The sequence below is a fragment of the Zootermopsis nevadensis genome, unplaced genomic scaffold, assembly GCF_977971745.1.
Source record: "Zootermopsis nevadensis isolate Lab colony 2312 unplaced genomic scaffold, Znev_1.0 Znev_ptg000015l, whole genome shotgun sequence".
Lineage (NCBI taxonomy): Eukaryota > Metazoa > Arthropoda > Insecta > Blattodea > Termopsidae > Zootermopsis > Zootermopsis nevadensis.
In genome coordinates, this window is record NW_028259147.1 from 8,781,604 (window position 1) to 8,800,200 (window position 18,597).

At 38.4% G+C, this 18,597-nt stretch overlaps 2 protein-coding genes across 2 annotated transcripts in view; one reads left to right on the forward strand and one right to left on the reverse strand.

The window, feature by feature from the left end:
* The window catches only part of LOC110838453 (uncharacterized), a gene marked incomplete at its 5' end in the record, with an annotated part of 72,998 nt that overhangs the window by 24,531 nt on the left and 29,870 nt on the right, over positions 1–18,597 (reverse strand). The window lies entirely within an intron of this gene.
* LOC110838452 (actin, muscle) lies at positions 7,760–9,333 on the forward strand. Its single transcript, XM_022081655.2, has one exon. It carries the CDS (start codon positions 7,862–7,864, stop codon positions 8,990–8,992), a length of 1,131 nt encoding a protein of 376 aa, XP_021937347.1. The 5' UTR covers positions 7,760–7,861; the 3' UTR covers positions 8,993–9,333.

The following is an 18,597-nucleotide window of genomic DNA, read 5'->3' on the forward strand; positions in this document are numbered from 1 at the left end:
AATAGGACCATCCAACTCTGGAACCAGCTACCTGCTGAGGTTTTAGGGACTCTCTCCTGTAAACCAAGTACGTTTAGGAAGAAGGTTAGGAAAGTGATAAATGAGGTGAAGTAAAGGGAATAGATGGGTGGGTGCAGTGAAGGGGGGTAAATTGGGGTGAGGATGGGAAGGTTTCATAAGTGTAGTGAAGTGAAGAGAAGGTCCTGATGAAACGTGTGATTCATTACTGTTACTGACTTATGTCTAGTTGGTATTAATTTTTAAGTTATGTACTTTAGGTTATACGGTTTTGTAATATTATGAGCTGTTTTATTTTGAGTGTGGTGTGTTGTTTTGTTGTGTCTTATTGTTCTTGTTGTGCCTTATGCTTTTTGTGTCTCATTGTTTTTGTTGTGTCATGTCTTTTTGTCTTACTGTATTGTTGTGTCTCATTGCTTTGTTGTGTCTTATTGTTCTTGTTGTGCCTTATGTTTTTTGTGTCTCATTGTTTTGTTGTCTTATTGTTTTGTTGTGTCTTATGTCTTTTTGTCTTACTGTTTTGTTGTGTCTCATTGTTCTGTTGTTTCTTATTGTTATTGTTTGTGTTGTCTTATGTTTTTTGTGTTATTGTTTTGTTCTGTTTCATTGTTCTCTTGTTTCTTATTGTTTTTGTTGTCTTATGATTTTTGTGTCTTATTGTTTTGTTCTGTCTCATTGTTCTGTTGTTTCTTATTGTTTTTGTTGTCTTATGTTTTGTTGTGTCTTATTGTAGGACCACTGCCACCGGGTAAAAACCCATTTGCAGTCAAATAAATAATAATAAAATAAACGGAAACATCGGTTTACTACGGTAACCAGTTAACGCGGCTGATTGCCCGAGAAGACTTTATTGATTGTACTCGCCGCGAAAGTCTCAAATCCTATAGAATTAGTGTATTTTCAAAGATATGCACCGACAGGACAAAGGGCAAAATATTTTTTGCTAGTCCATAAAGATGTAGAATGTATGAGCGTAACAGAAAATAAATAAATACCCAATAAGAATGTTAATCGGAGCTCCTAAGACTGAACTGAAGATTCATGAAACGGCCATTTAGAAACTAATTTTTGTTGAAGAGAATTATTTGTAACTGGTTTAGAACAGGGTCCCAGCAGCAAGCCTTCGTTTCTGTTACGGCGAATATTCATGTTTGATAATTCTGGTGGGTTTGTAGATTATTTCAGCTAAATATCTCTTTCAGTAGCAAGTAAATGTGTGGCCCTGTTTTGAATTTAGACGTGGGTTATTTCCATCTAGAAGAATGTCCAAGCCACATGAGCCTGATATGACTATCACACCGTGTCTTTAAGGTAAGTAGACGATGTATACGGCGTATTCAAAGGAACAAATATTACAATATCGCTTTTTCAAGTTAGGAGAAATGGCAGAAATCCTTTCACGTGAATACAGATGGCTTCACTTAAGAAAGGATCGCCTTAAAATTTCATTTTTGCAGCAGCATATGGCAGAGCTATAGAAATCCATGTCCCCCAGTCTCTTTGTGTACTGCTTTTATCCCACGTTGAAGAAAAAGACGTTCTTATCAACTATTCTCTTTTACTTTTATGTTTCTTTCGGATGTGAATAATGGACATAGGAAATAACTACGCTGATGCAAAGGAAAGCAAAAATGTAAGCGAAATAATGTAGATACCATAAAAGAGAACATGAAGACGACTGTCCTCTGTGATGTTGCGCTGTGTAGTCTGGTAGAAGTTTACCGACGTTTCAGAGATTCCTGCAGCCTCCATCACGGCCCAACATCCCAGAAGACAGCCATCTCTATACTCGCCGCCGTGAAAACCTGAAATCTCAAAACGTGTTCTGTCGACACTTTAAAGCAACAAGATTGGAAAGGTGGAGGCCTGGCTTCACGTTATAATTTTAATAATAAAAATAAAAGATTATGTCTTCCGTCGCCACAAAGCAAAAAAAATTCGAAAATTTACAATTCTATACAGTTATTTGATTTCACACTATTCTGTGACATGTATCTAATTCATCGGTCTATTCTCATCCTTAGGTATTCGAGCCTGAAGTTCAGTGTAACTTTGGCTTTTGGGGATAAGCCACACTTATATGGGCTTTTAACCATTGCTTCGGCAAACATTGCAGATGCCAGGCAGTACTGTCTGGCTGTTTAAGGTTTTCAGAACTCACCGTATTATGCATTGGCAATCGGAACGTTGATTAACACTCGACGTGGCTCACACACTAAAGCCAAAGTAATACATTCTTCAGTTTATCTTCTCGCACCTGACTTGTTATACATTATTACATCCATAGACATAGTGAATTATACACTAAACTTGTATTGTAAAATGATTGCAATATGAGTACAATATGCTGTGAGCCTCGTCTTATATATTTTTTAATCGCATCCCTGTGTCGTAGCTGTGTTATATGCGCATGTGCCGTATTTCGTTGTTTTTCTCCGTATTTCGATCCTTTAATCAACGGAATTTACAAGTTGATATCAGGTTATGTCAGAAGCATCGAGAAAAGTTTTAAACTATTAGTAACTAACTTCATGTAGCAGAGTTAAAATGCGAACATCCGCCCAACTAATCTGTAAATTCCCCACCATTTATAGAATCCTAAGTGTTCTCACAGTGTTCACGAGAGTCCGCCACTAGCCAATATCCTGAACCAAATTAATGCAGTACTCACCTCCCCACCATCTTTCCTTATGACCCAGTTTAACGTCACATGTGTCCCCATTTTCGCCTAGATCTTTCAAGTAATTTTCCGATCACATTGTACGCAATTCCCATCGTAATCTTCCCTGCTACATGCCCATCCCAAAAATCCTATTTAGTTTTACTATAATAATAATAATTCAATTCAATTCAATTCATTTATTAAAGTGCTTGACAACAGCCAAAAAGACCAATAACAGCCAAGCACTAACAATAATAATAATAATAAAAATAGCTGCTGCACTATGTACCACAGGGGAAATGTAAACAGAAATATATACCATGTAAAACGGTGAATAAATGGCATAATAATAGGGTAATATGAGACACAAATTACGAAGCTCCTAATTACGAACATGTTCCCCACTCAACTCGGCCCCTCTTTAAACCAAATTTTCTCCTCTGCACCCCGTTCTCAAACGGTTATGACCCTGAATCTGTCTGAGTTACATTTCTGAATGCATGCATTTGCTTCTAGTAAGCTGACATTTGTCTTCATTGCCAGAGAAGTTCTGCTTCACATCTACCTACAAGTCCACCAGAGCAGTGAAACTTAATTACACGTGACAGACAAACAGGCTACCTTTTGTTGCTACAGAAATAAAACTGGTTTTGGTGTTATTTAGTTATGGTCGGAAATGCATTAAAACATTAGAAGCTTTCTGTATTCCATTCTAAACTCAAAACATTGTTTGCTATTTAATAAGTTTATATTTATGTAAGAATCATTAAACAAAATTTGTTTGTATTTCATTCAACAGAAAACAGTCGTATTCTTTTAATTCTAGTTTTCCCAGGAATTAATATTGTTATTGCTAGCACCATCACGACTATTGCAAACTGCGGCAAATGTTATCAGTTCTGAAATTTTAGTTCCTCAAAACCTGAAAAATCTCATTTTAATGAAGTATTTCCAGACATCTTTCTCTTTGTGTTCAATGTAAACTGAAAACGATACAAAAGAAATTTATTCACGTACTCTAGAGCTTTATTCGAAATCATTTGTTGGAAGCTGGTAAAGAATCTTCCCGTCGAATCTGAACCCAGAATAGAAATGAGTGGGATGACGAATGTAGTTTATCTTGTGTGTAAAAACGTTTAAGAATAACAAATTTAGAAAACGCTCTTAACTGCACGGGCATGCATAACGCACGATTTCAAATGGACATCAAATCATCTTTTAAAAGACACACATCAATCTATAAATTCTGAAAACAATATTACTTTACATGAAACTCATGGTATTTATTCAATTGTATGGATATCAACTGAAACAGATATGTTTAATTCGTATTTCATTAAGATTCACTTGAATAGGACGCAGATTTCGATTCTAATAATTTGAAAATCATTAATTTATTTCATGGCCTCAATGGAAAAATAACGACTATATTATACACTCAATAAAACACAAATATAATTGAGATAACCTTAATTTTTTCCATTCGTAATAAAATTCGACAATTCGATTAAAGTGAGCAACGAAACTGTAAAATTATGTAATATACCGAAGATAAAAACTGTGTGTTCAGACATACGGGTTAGCTACTGTAATTATTCTCCTCTTCAATGTGTATGAGCATATGTCTTTATGTCTTAGTTTATTTATCGGTTCCATACTAATTGGAATTTTTGTGTAACGTCGATAATAAATAATTCGTGAACGAACTTCTATCGGAAAGTGTAAAAGAAAATGTCGTGGCATATTTTAAAGGCACGAGTGGTAATTAGTGTTACTAAATAAAACCAGAAATAACTTCATTGAGGATAGATGATCTCTGGGCTGAGTTTAGAATCCAGGACCTCCCAAATATAAAACAGGAAGCGTTAAGCATACGCCCATGTCAACTGGTTCTCCGATTTGAACCATAGAATAATAATAATAATGTACATAAAATAATTTTTAAAGAAAATAACTTCTGAAGCGAAACATCTGAGGGTAACGAGAGAAAATTTCCGTATTTTTATTCGTGTAGTACCAACATATTCCTGACAAATTTACCTGAATCGTGTTTGCATTAGTTCATGCATTTTCCCAGATATGTATTCGTTTTATACTGTGCAGTAATTGGTCCAAATTTCGACAACGCATAGCAAATTTTTATAAATGCATTAAATTTGCGTCGGCAGACACTGATCTCTTGATGGTCGCTGTGCTGTCACATTAATCCACCGCGTATTTACATTGACAGCAACCATCGAGGTAGATTTCTCTGGTTGTGCTTTTATAAAATACTTAGTGGTCTAACAAACGTCCATTTAGTTATTCAAGAAAATAATTTATTTCTACAGTCTTTCAACCAACGTCAATGGAATCCAAGTTGTCAAACGCATTGAACCACTTTCTCTTTTCTTTAGAATATGAGAAAGAAGTGAAACTTGAAACGAAACGAAGCGTATTTTCTCGAGCCTCCCGAGGACTCACACCCAATTTGAAACCCCATTCATGCGAGTTAATGCAATAAAATTCAATTCAAATCGAGCAACCCAAAAGGGAATGCAATTAAGTAGAAGAGAGCAGGATGGAGACATTAAATATTCTTTATCATGTACGGGCTGACAAGAAACGACAGAGTAATGGATTTTTTATATAATCGCAAACGTTTATCTCATTTCGAAAGTCAGATTTAACATCTTTCTGTTATATGAAGACTACAGGTCAAAGTAAAAGGCGAAACATGCTAAGATAACTTGCACAGTTATTGTCGAAATGTTTTGGTTCAGAATATTAGGTTTGCTAAGGAAATTGGTATTTATAGACGATTTTAATACGAATACGTCTGCATATTCATAATATCTTCTTCTTAAAATTAGTATGAATTCTTAACTTGTGTTAGGAATAACCTGCTTGTAATTTATATAATTTTTGTATTAAAATCAAAAGATATGGAAAGCAGAGTACAGAACTTAGTTGTGTTTTTGATCATTAACCAAAAACCAATACGCACTAAACACGAAATAACAAATTTACTTTACTTTAAAAACAAAGAACATAAAACAGTTTAGATTTTTAAAAGCCATAAACGTATAATTTTACTCTTTTTTAACGCTAACGCTATCAACAAATATACTTTTAAAGATTTTAACTATGTAATTAAAACTACAGAAACTCTGACATATTATTTGCAATAGACCTACGTAAAGAAATTTTTTCTGTGACTTTGAGAAGGTTTAGGACTGAACTCCCATAGTTAAAAATAATATATAAATTAATACGCAGAGTCAAATATATAACAATTCTGAACAGAAAATATGCTCAAAATACAAAGAGAAAAATGTCATGTAGACTTACATTGTAAATACTTCCAGTAGATAAGAGAAATATTGAATGTGTTGGCATAATGTTACACAGCCTATAACACTAAAATTGTGGGTATGTGTTCATGTACACCTATAGCTCGAGAACAAACAAATAAATAAATTTATCCCAAATTCGGTAAGCTTATTTCTTGAAAAAAATAAGTGATTTCAGAAATGTAAGAACTTAGAAAACGTGCCCTGGATTCCAGTACAGGTGAGGGAGGTTTCTACAGCTCGGAAACCAAGAACGAAAGGAAACGGCGCTAAGTACAAAAAAGTTGTTTCGTCGAACAAAGATTCCAGCACCGACAAATCTCATATGTTCGAGTCCCGGTGAAGATGTTGGATTTAGGGATAAAAATGTTTTTCTATGACATTCAATAACGCATTTCGAATGATCAGGCCTATTATAAATGCTGATAAGAATTGTAAGCATTTGTTAAACTTACCCGCAGTAACATTGCTGGCATTCTGTTACTGTTTTAATACATTATTTTCGAAAGCAAGTATAATAAAGTCAGATTAAAGGGGTTACCTGAGCAAAACATTTTAAAAATAGTATCTAAATAAAGGAAGGAACACATGGACAGTGAAATGACAATATTCCTAAGCAGAAACTTAATTTAAATAAAATTAGTGTTTTTGAATGTAATATAGAATCGGAGAGTAGATATTGATGAATACGTGAAATATTCTGTGTAACAAATACGAGCAAGTTTTGTGTTGTGGAAAGGTGGAATTTCAAACAAAAACACAGAAGTTTCGAAAATATTTACAGGTAATATAATACAGTGACGCATTTAAGTTAATTAATGGAATGCAATTTACTGCAAGCGTAGTAATGCTGCATTTAAACATTAAACTACTTAACGCTTGTTGAACGCGGTTAATTCAATTCGTTCACGAAATAAGATTACTGGCTTTGTGTGTGGTTAGAGGAGACTTTTTTTAAAAAATTATACAAAATGGAGTAAATCTCACGAAAATTTTTAACACTTCTGCAATGAAATGACTAGTTACTGTAGGCCATTATACAAGCATTAATGACGGTCTGCAATTAATATGGTGTGCCCCATAGTTCCGAATTAAAACTTACGTTACTTTTCACAAGTATTACTTTAGTACATGAACAGGAAAATCAATTTATTTCTACGGGGCAGATGAAATGCCTTGTAAGACAGCCAAGCGTGAAGTTCAAGAACCGAGAGAATCCACACATTACGGAAATCCCAAACAGAATATGAAAGTTATATTTGCGAGTATTTTTCACAAGCGGATTAGAAATAAAGTTTTACTCTAACGACGATTGTGCAGAACACGAATTTTCCGAGTTGCGAAATGTACTCTGGGAATCAATTTCGACTACTTCACCAAAAAATGACGAAAAATCGAAAAGAAACGCTACACTGATGGGCGCCTCTACGAACGGCAACAAACTCAACCATCCAACAATTGACTAAGCACACTGAAAACCCATATTGTTAAGACGACGTCCCTAAAGTCAGCAGGAGGCAACGCGGTGGAGATAAAGCGGGAATCCTTGCCAAAGCTTAGCTTCTGATGTTTTTTTCGTGTTTCCGCTGACAGCAACATCCCTATATGGTTAACGGTGGCTCCTGCGCACACGGCAGTGCGTGGACCGCGAGAGACGAAAGCGTCCCGAAGTGCGACGGGGATTCCCTTGTAAGGCGGGCGATATTTTTGGCTTCCCTTAGAGCAGCGGGCCACGGCCGAGGATATAGATAGCGAGCACACGGAGTGAGGCTTCAGTTGCTGCTAAGAAACTGGGCAGAACGTACGCCTGCCGGAGCTAAGTGCTGTTCGACAGAGAAGGCTAACCAACATGTGTGACGACGACGTAGCTGCACTGGTTGTGGACAATGGCTCCGGCATGTGCAAGGCCGGTTTCGCCGGCGACGACGCTCCACGCGCCGTGTTCCCATCTATCGTGGGCCGACCTCGCCACCAGGGCGTCATGGTGGGTATGGGTCAGAAGGACAGCTATGTAGGTGATGAGGCCCAGTCCAAGAGAGGTATCCTCACACTGAAATACCCCATTGAACATGGAATCATCACCAACTGGGACGACATGGAGAAGATTTGGCATCACACATTCTACAATGAGCTGCGAGTAGCCCCCGAGGAACACCCCATCCTGCTCACCGAGGCGCCCCTCAACCCAAAGGCCAACAGAGAGAAGATGACTCAGATCATGTTTGAGACCTTCAACACCCCCGCCATGTACGTCGCAATTCAGGCCGTACTGTCCCTGTACGCTTCCGGTCGTACCACTGGTATCGTGCTGGACTCAGGCGATGGCGTCTCCCACACCGTTCCCATCTATGAAGGTTACGCTTTGCCCCATGCCATCCTGCGTCTGGACTTGGCTGGTCGTGACTTGACCGACTACCTGATGAAGATCCTGACCGAGCGTGGCTACAGCTTCACAACCACCGCTGAGCGGGAAATCGTCCGTGACATCAAGGAGAAGCTGTGCTATGTCGCCCTGGACTTCGAGCAGGAAATGGCAACCGCTGCCGCTTCCACCTCTCTGGAGAAGTCTTACGAGTTGCCTGATGGGCAGGTCATCACCATTGGCAACGAGCGTTTCCGCTGCCCCGAGGCTCTGTTCCAGCCTTCCTTCCTGGGTATGGAATCTTGCGGTATCCATGAGACCGTCTACAACTCCATCATGAAGTGCGACGTGGACATCCGTAAGGATCTGTACGCCAACACTGTCCTGTCCGGTGGCACCACAATGTACCCCGGTATTGCTGACAGGATGCAAAAGGAAATCACTGCCCTTGCCCCATCAACCATCAAGATCAAGATCATCGCTCCCCCTGAGAGGAAATACTCCGTATGGATCGGTGGATCCATCCTGGCCTCTCTGTCCACCTTCCAGCAGATGTGGATTTCCAAGCAGGAGTACGATGAATCCGGCCCTGGCATTGTCCACCGCAAGTGCTTCTAAGCCAAGAACTCTCTCGCTTCGGCGCCTATTCGCACTACATCGACAACAAGGATAAGTTCAACATCAACATGAGGAGTGAAAGAATCGTCATAAGACCAACATTCTGCGGAGATAGGAAACAGTGTATGTAGCGGTCACTCATTCCCTTGCGCGTGGTGATTGATTGTATTGTCTATAACCCTGTTGCCAAATGTAATTCATATGTCAAGTAAATTGACTGAAAATGAATGACAGGATATTAAATTCTGTACAAGATGTACGCCTGACAACCAACATAAATTAAGACACGGGCGACAGTACGTCATGAGAATAAATGCAAATTGCAAGGTGTAAATATGTAAGAGAGTTGGTTATTTATGTTTCTTACCTATCCACTCATCATATATCATCCAACTCATTGTTTGTTAGCCATACATTGTTTTCTTGTAACATGGTTTTCATCATTTTTGTTAAGTGCTCACATTGAGAACTTGGTAAATAAATGAATGATTAATTATTAAATGGACTACACGACCAATTGACAGACGTCAGAAAATGTGGTCAGAGAGAGAGAGAGAGGGGGGGAACTGAGATGGGATGGGTGAGTGGATGTGGATGTTGTAGGATCCTGTTTGAGAGGGAGGGAGGGAAGGACAAACAGTGCCAAAATCCACTCCTTCCCTGCTGTACTGCCCATAATATCAAATCCTACTTCCCATCTACCCAAGTTCGAAGCGTTCATGTTACTATGTTATCCGTGTTAGCCAGGCTAACAATGAAAGTAATTGAAAAGCGAAATAAAACGCCTTCTGTCCTACTTCCGTTGTTTAACGACGCTCTATACACAGAAACACAACGGAACGTATCAGAAAAATTGTTCGTAAGCCTCGACTATCTGGCTAACAATTCCCGGCTACTTGGGCCTGGCAAACGATTAATTTTATTTCCGGTATATGGAGTGCAACTGATCGGAAAAGCAATATGAGAATTTTTATTAATCGATTTTAAAAGTATTATCCGGGTTAACACACTTAACACCTAACCTTCCCCTGCAATCACCCAAACACGAGTCGTATGGATGTTATGTGCGGAGGGGAGGAGGGGATACGGTCCTCTTGACACATTCAGCGTCTTACTACCAACTTTAAAATAGCATCCAGACGGCAGAAGCGCGCATCCTTGGCTGTCAGCTGTTCCCGCTGCACCTTTCTTTCCTGTAGGGATGTCGGTCTGTTAATAGACTTCAGCGCCCCTCGCTCCAATATAAGGCTTTCATCGCGGAACAGGTCAGCTGTGTGGAGGGGGAGACGCACAGACTTTTAAGTCGTGAAGCGTTTCTATCAAGTTTTAGCGGCTGTTGTACATCGTGTTAAAATAGCCGATGCTTGTACTATTACTGGCTTGGGCCGGCCGAGGTGACGCTGATGTGAGGGCAGATCAGTGTTTCAAGGATGTTCCATCGTTGCACAAATATTTTCACATTAGCAAGGTGATCGCAATGCGAAAGCAAGCATAGGTAATTGTGTATAGAGGACCTAGTAAGGGGGGTTACATCTAATAAATGGCCAACGCCACGTTTTATTGAATAAATTTACAAATCATTTACCATTTTTTAATTACATGTTCACACCGACACGTATATATCACGTACACTTCAGCCACGCGTTTAGTACGTTAACACAGTTCCTAGGTATGCAATTTCAAGTACAATGTAATTTCATTTTAATGAGCAAAATGAAGTATAACTTTGAAATATATCCGAGTAAGTATTGTTTTTTTTTTGGGGGGGGGGATAAGAAAACAAAAATGATTGCACTTTATGTTGCTACAGAAGTTATTAATATTACTAAATAATGTACAACGCTGATGAGAAATTATCCATTCTTACTTATGTAGTTCTTCTATAGTTTTGCTAATTTAATTTATGTTTACCCTTTTTTGTAACGATTTTAACTTTCAATACAAACAATTCTAAACATAGTTTTTCATTGACAGGTTTTATAAATGCAATTCGAACTAAAAATATAGAATATGCTGAATATATGTTATTTAAAAAAGTTTTTTATAAGGTGGTAGTGACTGTTTTGTAATATTTTTTTGACGTAAATACGTCTATATTTTAGGGTCAGTGTCATTCGGCAAAAAGTGTAACGAAAAAGTGAAACAAAAAAGTGGAACGAAAAAGTGTAACTGCATTGTTATATTACCTTGGAAACGTCAATTGTTTACTCGGCATTATTGCTACCAAGCAAACGTCATCTGTTTACTCGGCATTGTTGTTACCTATAAAACATTTCATTACATTACATTACCTTACCTTACATTACATTACGTTTCATTACATTACATTACATTCAGCTACCACAGACCCATATTAAGCGTAAGTACGAGGCGCGTCCACAAAGTAAGTTTACCACTCGTCCCACAGCTAGCAAACCTTATATTTCGCGAAGCGACTGTGCGTACGTGATAGAGCAATGACGTAGCATGGCGCATGCACTAACGGCACTTCCCGCGTTTTCACAGTAGCATCGTTGCAGCTGTTGAAGATGGAGTTTCTTATTCCAGCTCCCGCCGACTGTGAAGTGCGGTCAGTGATAACGCTAGGCCGCACACGGCTCGACGGACAGCAAGTCTCCTGCAGGAGTTCAGCTGGGAGGTGTTTAATAATTCACCCTACAGCCCGGACCTCGCTCCCAGTGATTTCCATCTTTTCCTACACCTCAAGAAATTCCTGTCCGGTCAGCGTCAGCGTTTTGAGAATGACAGAGAGGCGGAGATGGTTGTCACACAGTGGTTCCAATCCCAGGCGGCAGACTTCTAAGACACAGGTATTCAAAAGCTGGTCCCACGGTATGACAAATGTCTCAATTCCGGTGGCGAATATGTTGAAAAATAGCTGGACACTTGCTGTATCTGTTGCAATAAATATTTCCATGAAATTGTGTTTTGTTTCTGCAAACGGCCCCAGGGAAACTTACTTTGTGGACGAGCCTCGTAATTCAAGTTAAATAAGCAATGTCTTAATCAGACTTTACTCAATTGTAAAGCATGTATAAAGGAAATATTTAGAATAAAGCCAATATATAAACTTCCTTTCCGTATAGACGTATTTACGTCAAATTCTCCGGAACCGTGGTTCCACTAACACTTTTTACACATAGCGAATCATAGATCGATTTCTCTAAACCTGTGCTTAGGTAGGCTGCAGCTTATAGCATGTTGTATTAAAATTAATTAACAAATTTTTAACAGCTTCATATATAGTAACACATTATTGGGAAAGTGTGATTCTTAGCGCAACCTGTAAACCCATCGTTTAAATATGTGGAGGAAGCGAGTGGCTACGGCCTGAATTATAGGCGGGAGATGCGTCTTCCGGGATGAAGGGGTCACGCAATGAAGCTGATCACTGGCTTCCATCTTCTGCCGAGGGTAAGAATCCGTGGAGCTTAACCTCCATTTTATTCGAAGCTTTCGCGGCAACCTTACTCAATAACATTTTTTCTCGGGTGATAGGCCGCGTCAGATGGTTAAACGATAAAACCGACGTTTCAGGGACCATCTCTGTCCCCATCATCCATTGTCTATATATGTTTTCATTGCGTGGTGAGAACCAAATTATGGTCTGTTTGTCTGTCTGTATTATAGTGTTCACTGCAATGAATAGGCTACAGTTTGCCTCAACACCTAACATTATTTTGATAAAACATAATCTTCTTATAAATGAAGTTATTCTTTCAGAGTGGTTGTTAAAGTTGAAATTACATTTTACATGGTAATTTGTCACTTATTTCGAGAATCATAATCCTTTTCGAAAGATGGTAGTAGCTTAGTTAGTTAAGAAATGTCCCGTCCTTTATAGAACCGAACAATTCTTTACCATATTACCAAAAATTCGTCAAACAGTTCCCATCCTGAACCATTTTTAATACAATCCACGCCCTCTTACAACTTCCATTGGGTTCGTATTAATATTATCCTTCCATCTACGTTTTTATCTTTCGAGTGGTCACTTATATTCAGCTTCATAATCAAGATTGTTAATGTTTTACTCAGCTCTTTCTTAATTTGATATTCTTAACATTATCTAGTGAAAATTATAAATCTCCCTATTTTACACATTTACCCAGCCTCCTGTGGATTTATCTCTCTTCCTTTAATGGGATAGACTAAGTTTGACACCCATATTAGCAATATTTCCGAATAACAAATTTCATAAAAATTCTAACGTCTAAATGTCGATATGCCTAGTATGGGCATAACATGCAGAACATTTGTAATACGCCCTTATAAAGTCAAAAACTGCGATATTCATGTCTTATTTTCTCCGGGTCCTTCATGGTTAACGCTTCAGAATCAATAAAAATTGCTACCTAATCAATCTGTTACTGATATTAACAAGATTTCATATTTAATCTGGCTAGTATTTTAATGTCAACGCCATATTTAGAAATGAGTCTTGACTGTGTCGCCGTCCTTTCGGTTTTTAAGAAATTGGTGCAACCAAAATGTGGTTACGTCAAAGTTAGGTAGTTAATGACGCAGTTGAATGACTTTAACACCACTAACCGACTAACAAAGTGTAATATACAAAGCATTACTTATATAAAAGATAACATGCAGCAGCAACAAGACCTTTGGATACGCAGAATCTCAAGTGCTGTCTGCAGTTTGTACCACTTTGTGTGACGCGCTAGAACTCATTAGCCTCTTAGTTAATGAAGGATGGAGCTGAGGGTCTCGTTCAGTTTAATCCTAACTATGCTACTATATCTTAATATACAGTTAATTGCGCAAAGAAAATGAGGTTTCGCATGTTAATTACAGATAAGTTTGGATTGGCCTCAAATGTTGCCTTATTAAACAACAACGATTTTAATATTTCACTATAAAACTTGATGGTGTACAATTTTTACAGAATAAAAAATTATTAGCTGTTTAAATAATTCTACACTCCCCATTTTAACTTTACTTCGTGCTATAATAAAAATAAATTTACTGCATTTAATCGTGGTTATTAGCAATAATTTTAAAATTCACACATGATTAAATTACAACGAATTATGAATATCGGAATCAATTAAAAATCGATTACATTTAATCGACAACTAATTTTTGTTGTTGAATATGTTATATTTTTCAATCCCCAAAGATTTGAATCAGTGTAATGACATCTGTTGTCTGAGATGTTGTGCCGTTTGGTCTCGTAGAAGTTTAGCGGAATTTCGTGTGTACTTATTGCTTCCATTATAAGAGCCTTATTCCTCGCCAGCATGATGGAGCCAGTATGCATCTATAAAAGACAACCATCTTCATACTCGCTGCCGTGCGAACCTAAAATCTCACGAAATGCGTTGTGCCTTCTTTGAGCAAGACACTGACATTTTTAAAATTACTTAGATGGGCTTCGTACCTAAATTCGTTAAATTGTGATTTATTTACAGTCTACTAAGAATCCAATTGATATTGGAATCTACTCAACAGTCCAGACTGAAATTTTAAACCCATATTAGCAAAACCATAATGATTCAATTACATTTATCTGCTTCGCTACGAGGAAATAGAATCAGAGACTCTTCGATGACATGTACGAGTGTAACATGCTAAGTAATATGGATGTCTTGTTTATCCGGGGATTTTACGTCATCCGAATCGCAGTGAAGAACTTGGTAACTAATTTTGCCTGGCTGTCGACAGAAGATACCCCCATAATTGAACCCCTCAAGGGCAGACAGTCTGAGAATTTCAATAAACGGGGGGGGGGGGGGGAAAGGGGGGGGCCCAACTGAACAGTACACCAGTAGAATATTTTTACGTGCGGGAATACATGGCCAACAAATTATACCAATGATGGTTCAACAGCAACACGAGAGACTATCACTGAATAATATCACCTCTGCAACCAACTTTACGATTTCCGTTTGTTTCTATGACCCTACATCCTGAACGTCATTGATAAAAATCACAAAAATATGTTATTGTACCCTATGGAAAAGCAGATATTTTGAAGAATCGGCAATAATAATAACTAATATATCACAACGTTACGACATTTAAACATTATTAAAATAAATTTCTCTATAGTAGGACGAATTATTATAGATACGTCCATGAACTCGCGTAGAAAAATTACCGTTTATATATATATATATATATATATATATATATATAAAACTATAGTGTGACGTTCAAACCTTTATAGCTTACTTCATAAATCGACTCAGACGTAAGACAAAAGCGGCTATAAATATCAACTTCTCTTCTCATCTTGACATGAGAAATGTTTCACACACACGCGCGTGAGCGGCTTAACCAGTTCCCCTTCCCCCCCAAAAAAATCCTCGAAAATTCTACTTAAAAGGTATCCTGAAAGCTAACTGCTCCATTTATTAACCTGGATTACTTAATTTGTCTTTTAATGCATAATCTGTATGCTATTAACTGTGCAATTTTACTGAGTAAAATAAAACAAGTTAAAAATCATGTTTCGATTATAATATAATTATTTTTACGACTCATAAATTAGATTTGTAAATGTTGTGATTGACAATGTTTGTGATTAGGCCTATAGGCCTTTAACCGAATCTTTAGCTAATGTGTGCACAATGTCGTTCATAGGGCGAATGTTCAGTGTATTCGAATTTATGTTGAACATTTATCACGCGTATATAAATTTTATTACATACGAGGGTCGCTCATTAAGTAATGCCCCACATTTTTTTCCTCAGAACATATTTATTCAAGATGGCTCAAATTTAGTGACAATATAAATTAATGTTTCCTTTACACATACTATTTTTCCACATAGTCCCCATCAACTTGTACGGTTTTACGCCAGCGTAGAACAAGTGCATGCATGCCTTGCCGGTACCAGCTCTTGTCCTGTGCACGTAGCCATGTCCTCACTGCTTGAATAACGCTCTCGTCATCTTCAAACCTTGTTCCGCGGATAGCACCTTTAAGTGGCCCAAAGAGATGGAGTCGGAGGGTGGATGGGGCAGCACCGTTCAACCAAATTTGGTGATTTCTTCCCGGGTTCTCGGACTTGTGTAAGGGCGTGCATTGTCATGCAGGAGCAAAATTTCTGCTGGATGCTTGTGAGGCCGAACTCGTCGGAAACGCTTCTTGAGGGTTTCCAGGGTCATAATGTACGCGTCTGAATTGATGGTCACACCTCTTGGCATCACATCCACAAGAATGACCCCATCACTGTCCCAAAAGACAGTCATCATGACTTTTCCGGCGGAGGGAGTTGTCTTGAATTTCTTCTTTCTCGGTGATAGAGGATGATGCCACTCCATCGACTGCCTTTTTGTCTCCGGCTCAAAGTGGTGTATCCAGGTTTCTTCACCTGTAATGATCCGGGACTGAAAGATCTCTCCCTCAGCATCAAAACGCTCCAACAATTCAGAAGAAATCGTTTTCCTTTGAATCCTGTGGTCTGCTGTGAGACTTCGTGGAACCCATCTTGCGCACACCTTCGAATATGCGAGAGCCTGGATAATTGCAATCACACTTCCATTGCTGACTGAAAGCTGTTGGGCCAATTGTCGAGTTGTGATGCGCCGATCCTCACGAATAATGGCATCCGCGCGGTTCAACATGTCTGGAGTGGTGGCTGTGGCAGGACGCCCAGAGCGCGGCAGATCACGGAGCTCGGTTTCTTCACTTCCTGAAGCTTTAACTCTCTTAGCCCAGCGACCAACGGTGCTCCTATCGACTGCACAGCTTCCATACACAGCACACAAACGTTTATGAATGTTCACCACAGTTTCTTTTTCAGCAAAAAAGAATTCAATTACAGCTCGTTGCTTGTAACGAGAGTCGTTCACAGACGCCATTTTAACAGTTCACTACAGCTCCGCTATCGGTTTGAATCATTTGAAACTCCGTACACGAACGCGGGAAACATCAAATCTCAAGCATGTAAAAGTACACTTTTCTATCTTCATTATTGGCTGAGAAAAAAAATGTGGGGCATTACTTAATGAGCGACCCTCGTAAAATTTGCTTATAATGTAGTGAAATCGGAATATCAGTCGTCAAGTCACGAACGTTATGCATAACAATAACATCTCCATTCTTAATTGTGTGAACGTAGAAATCTGAAAGTTGCTTCAGTCGCCATTTGTAAACTCTGACTTTTGTGTCTAACACGGCCTATCTTTCAAAGCCAGCCGCTTTCTTTATTGAATGTACTAAAGCCGTTACGAAATATAAGACAGAACTAAGTTTGTTTATGTACGACGAATATTCCATAAAGTATGACAAGGAAATCTGTATGGATTTTCTTTTCCAACCAAAACCCAATTTAAATACATAATGCACAATGTTGTCGGATGTTTTAAAAGGAAAAGTATCTTCATTTTAAATCAAGAAAGGACATAAAGCCATCCACCCAAATAATTTCTAACCCAAGTGTAAAAAGAATAATCTTCTCGAGGAAATGTCCCATTTATGTGACTGCATTCGAGTTGGAAGACCGGGGTTCGATTGGGGGCAGCATCAGGGACATAAATCATCGCCATTATGACCAGACCGGCTCTGAGACCCGCCCATCTATTCAAAGCATATCAGGGTATAAAGTGGCTCAAATTACAGCTGATCTTTACTGTCATTAGCGTTGAATTCAAGAAGGCTCGGAGATTAACTTCCTCTACACACCTTACAACCTCGGCGTAGTTCTCTGTTCAAGGATGAACCATACCTATTGACCTGAACAAAGTATCGCATATTAATGAACAACGGGAGATCTTATCAGTCCGTCCGTCTGTATGTTTCAACTTCGAAACTACTGGAAACATTTCTATTACAACTGACAGGCCTATTGGAGCCTGAATTAAATTCTGTACAGAGAGTTCAATTTTGTTTTGAATAGGTACATTTAAACATAGGCAAAAAATTAAATTCTAATAGTATTTTATACATTTTCTCAAAAGGTCGAAAGCAAAGTACATGCACATGACATAAAGGCTAATATAAAATGCAGATTTCATTACGACGTACGGCTTTCATCTTACAATTTTTGTATATGAAGAATTTTAGAATAAAATTCAAGGGAAGTAACATTCTAAACCAGTTCCACGATTACTGTCTTCTGGAAACTTTCGACGTGTGCTCTGGCAGCAGCTGACTGACGTTTCAGAGGCGGGCGATCACCCTAATAATGCGACAAACATGTGGTATATAAAGTTACCTCTGTACTTTAAAGATCTCAAAAAATAGAGTGTGAGAATATTAATTTAATTCATTTGGCTCAGGATATTTTCCAGTAGCAATTCTTGCGCGCAGGATATTTAATTCTCGAGTAGAATAAGAGGCGAGGAATTTCTTACCAGGTGACCAACTACAAGCGTTTCAAATAGTCAGGAATATGCGTAACACAATACGCTAACACAAAGAATCCGTCGTTATGCGTTTCAGTTCTGGTGACACATTTCATTAAAGTGTTTAGAGAACTGTAGTTCAGAACCACTAGACTAAGCTACACCTCAGTCGAGAACCGATCCGTGAACTCTTTGAATAAGTCATATCAACATACTCAGTCAACTCTCTCAGTTGTCTGAACCCTAGAACTAATTTTTCTCTGCAGACTTCTTTCCCAGAGACAAGCTTTACCCGTA

Bases quoted from the DNA above. Each gene is read 5' to 3' on its own strand.
- LOC110838452 (XM_022081655.2), top strand. From the start codon at position 7,862: ATGTGTGACGACGACGTAGCTGCACTGGTTGTGGACAATGGCTCCGGC.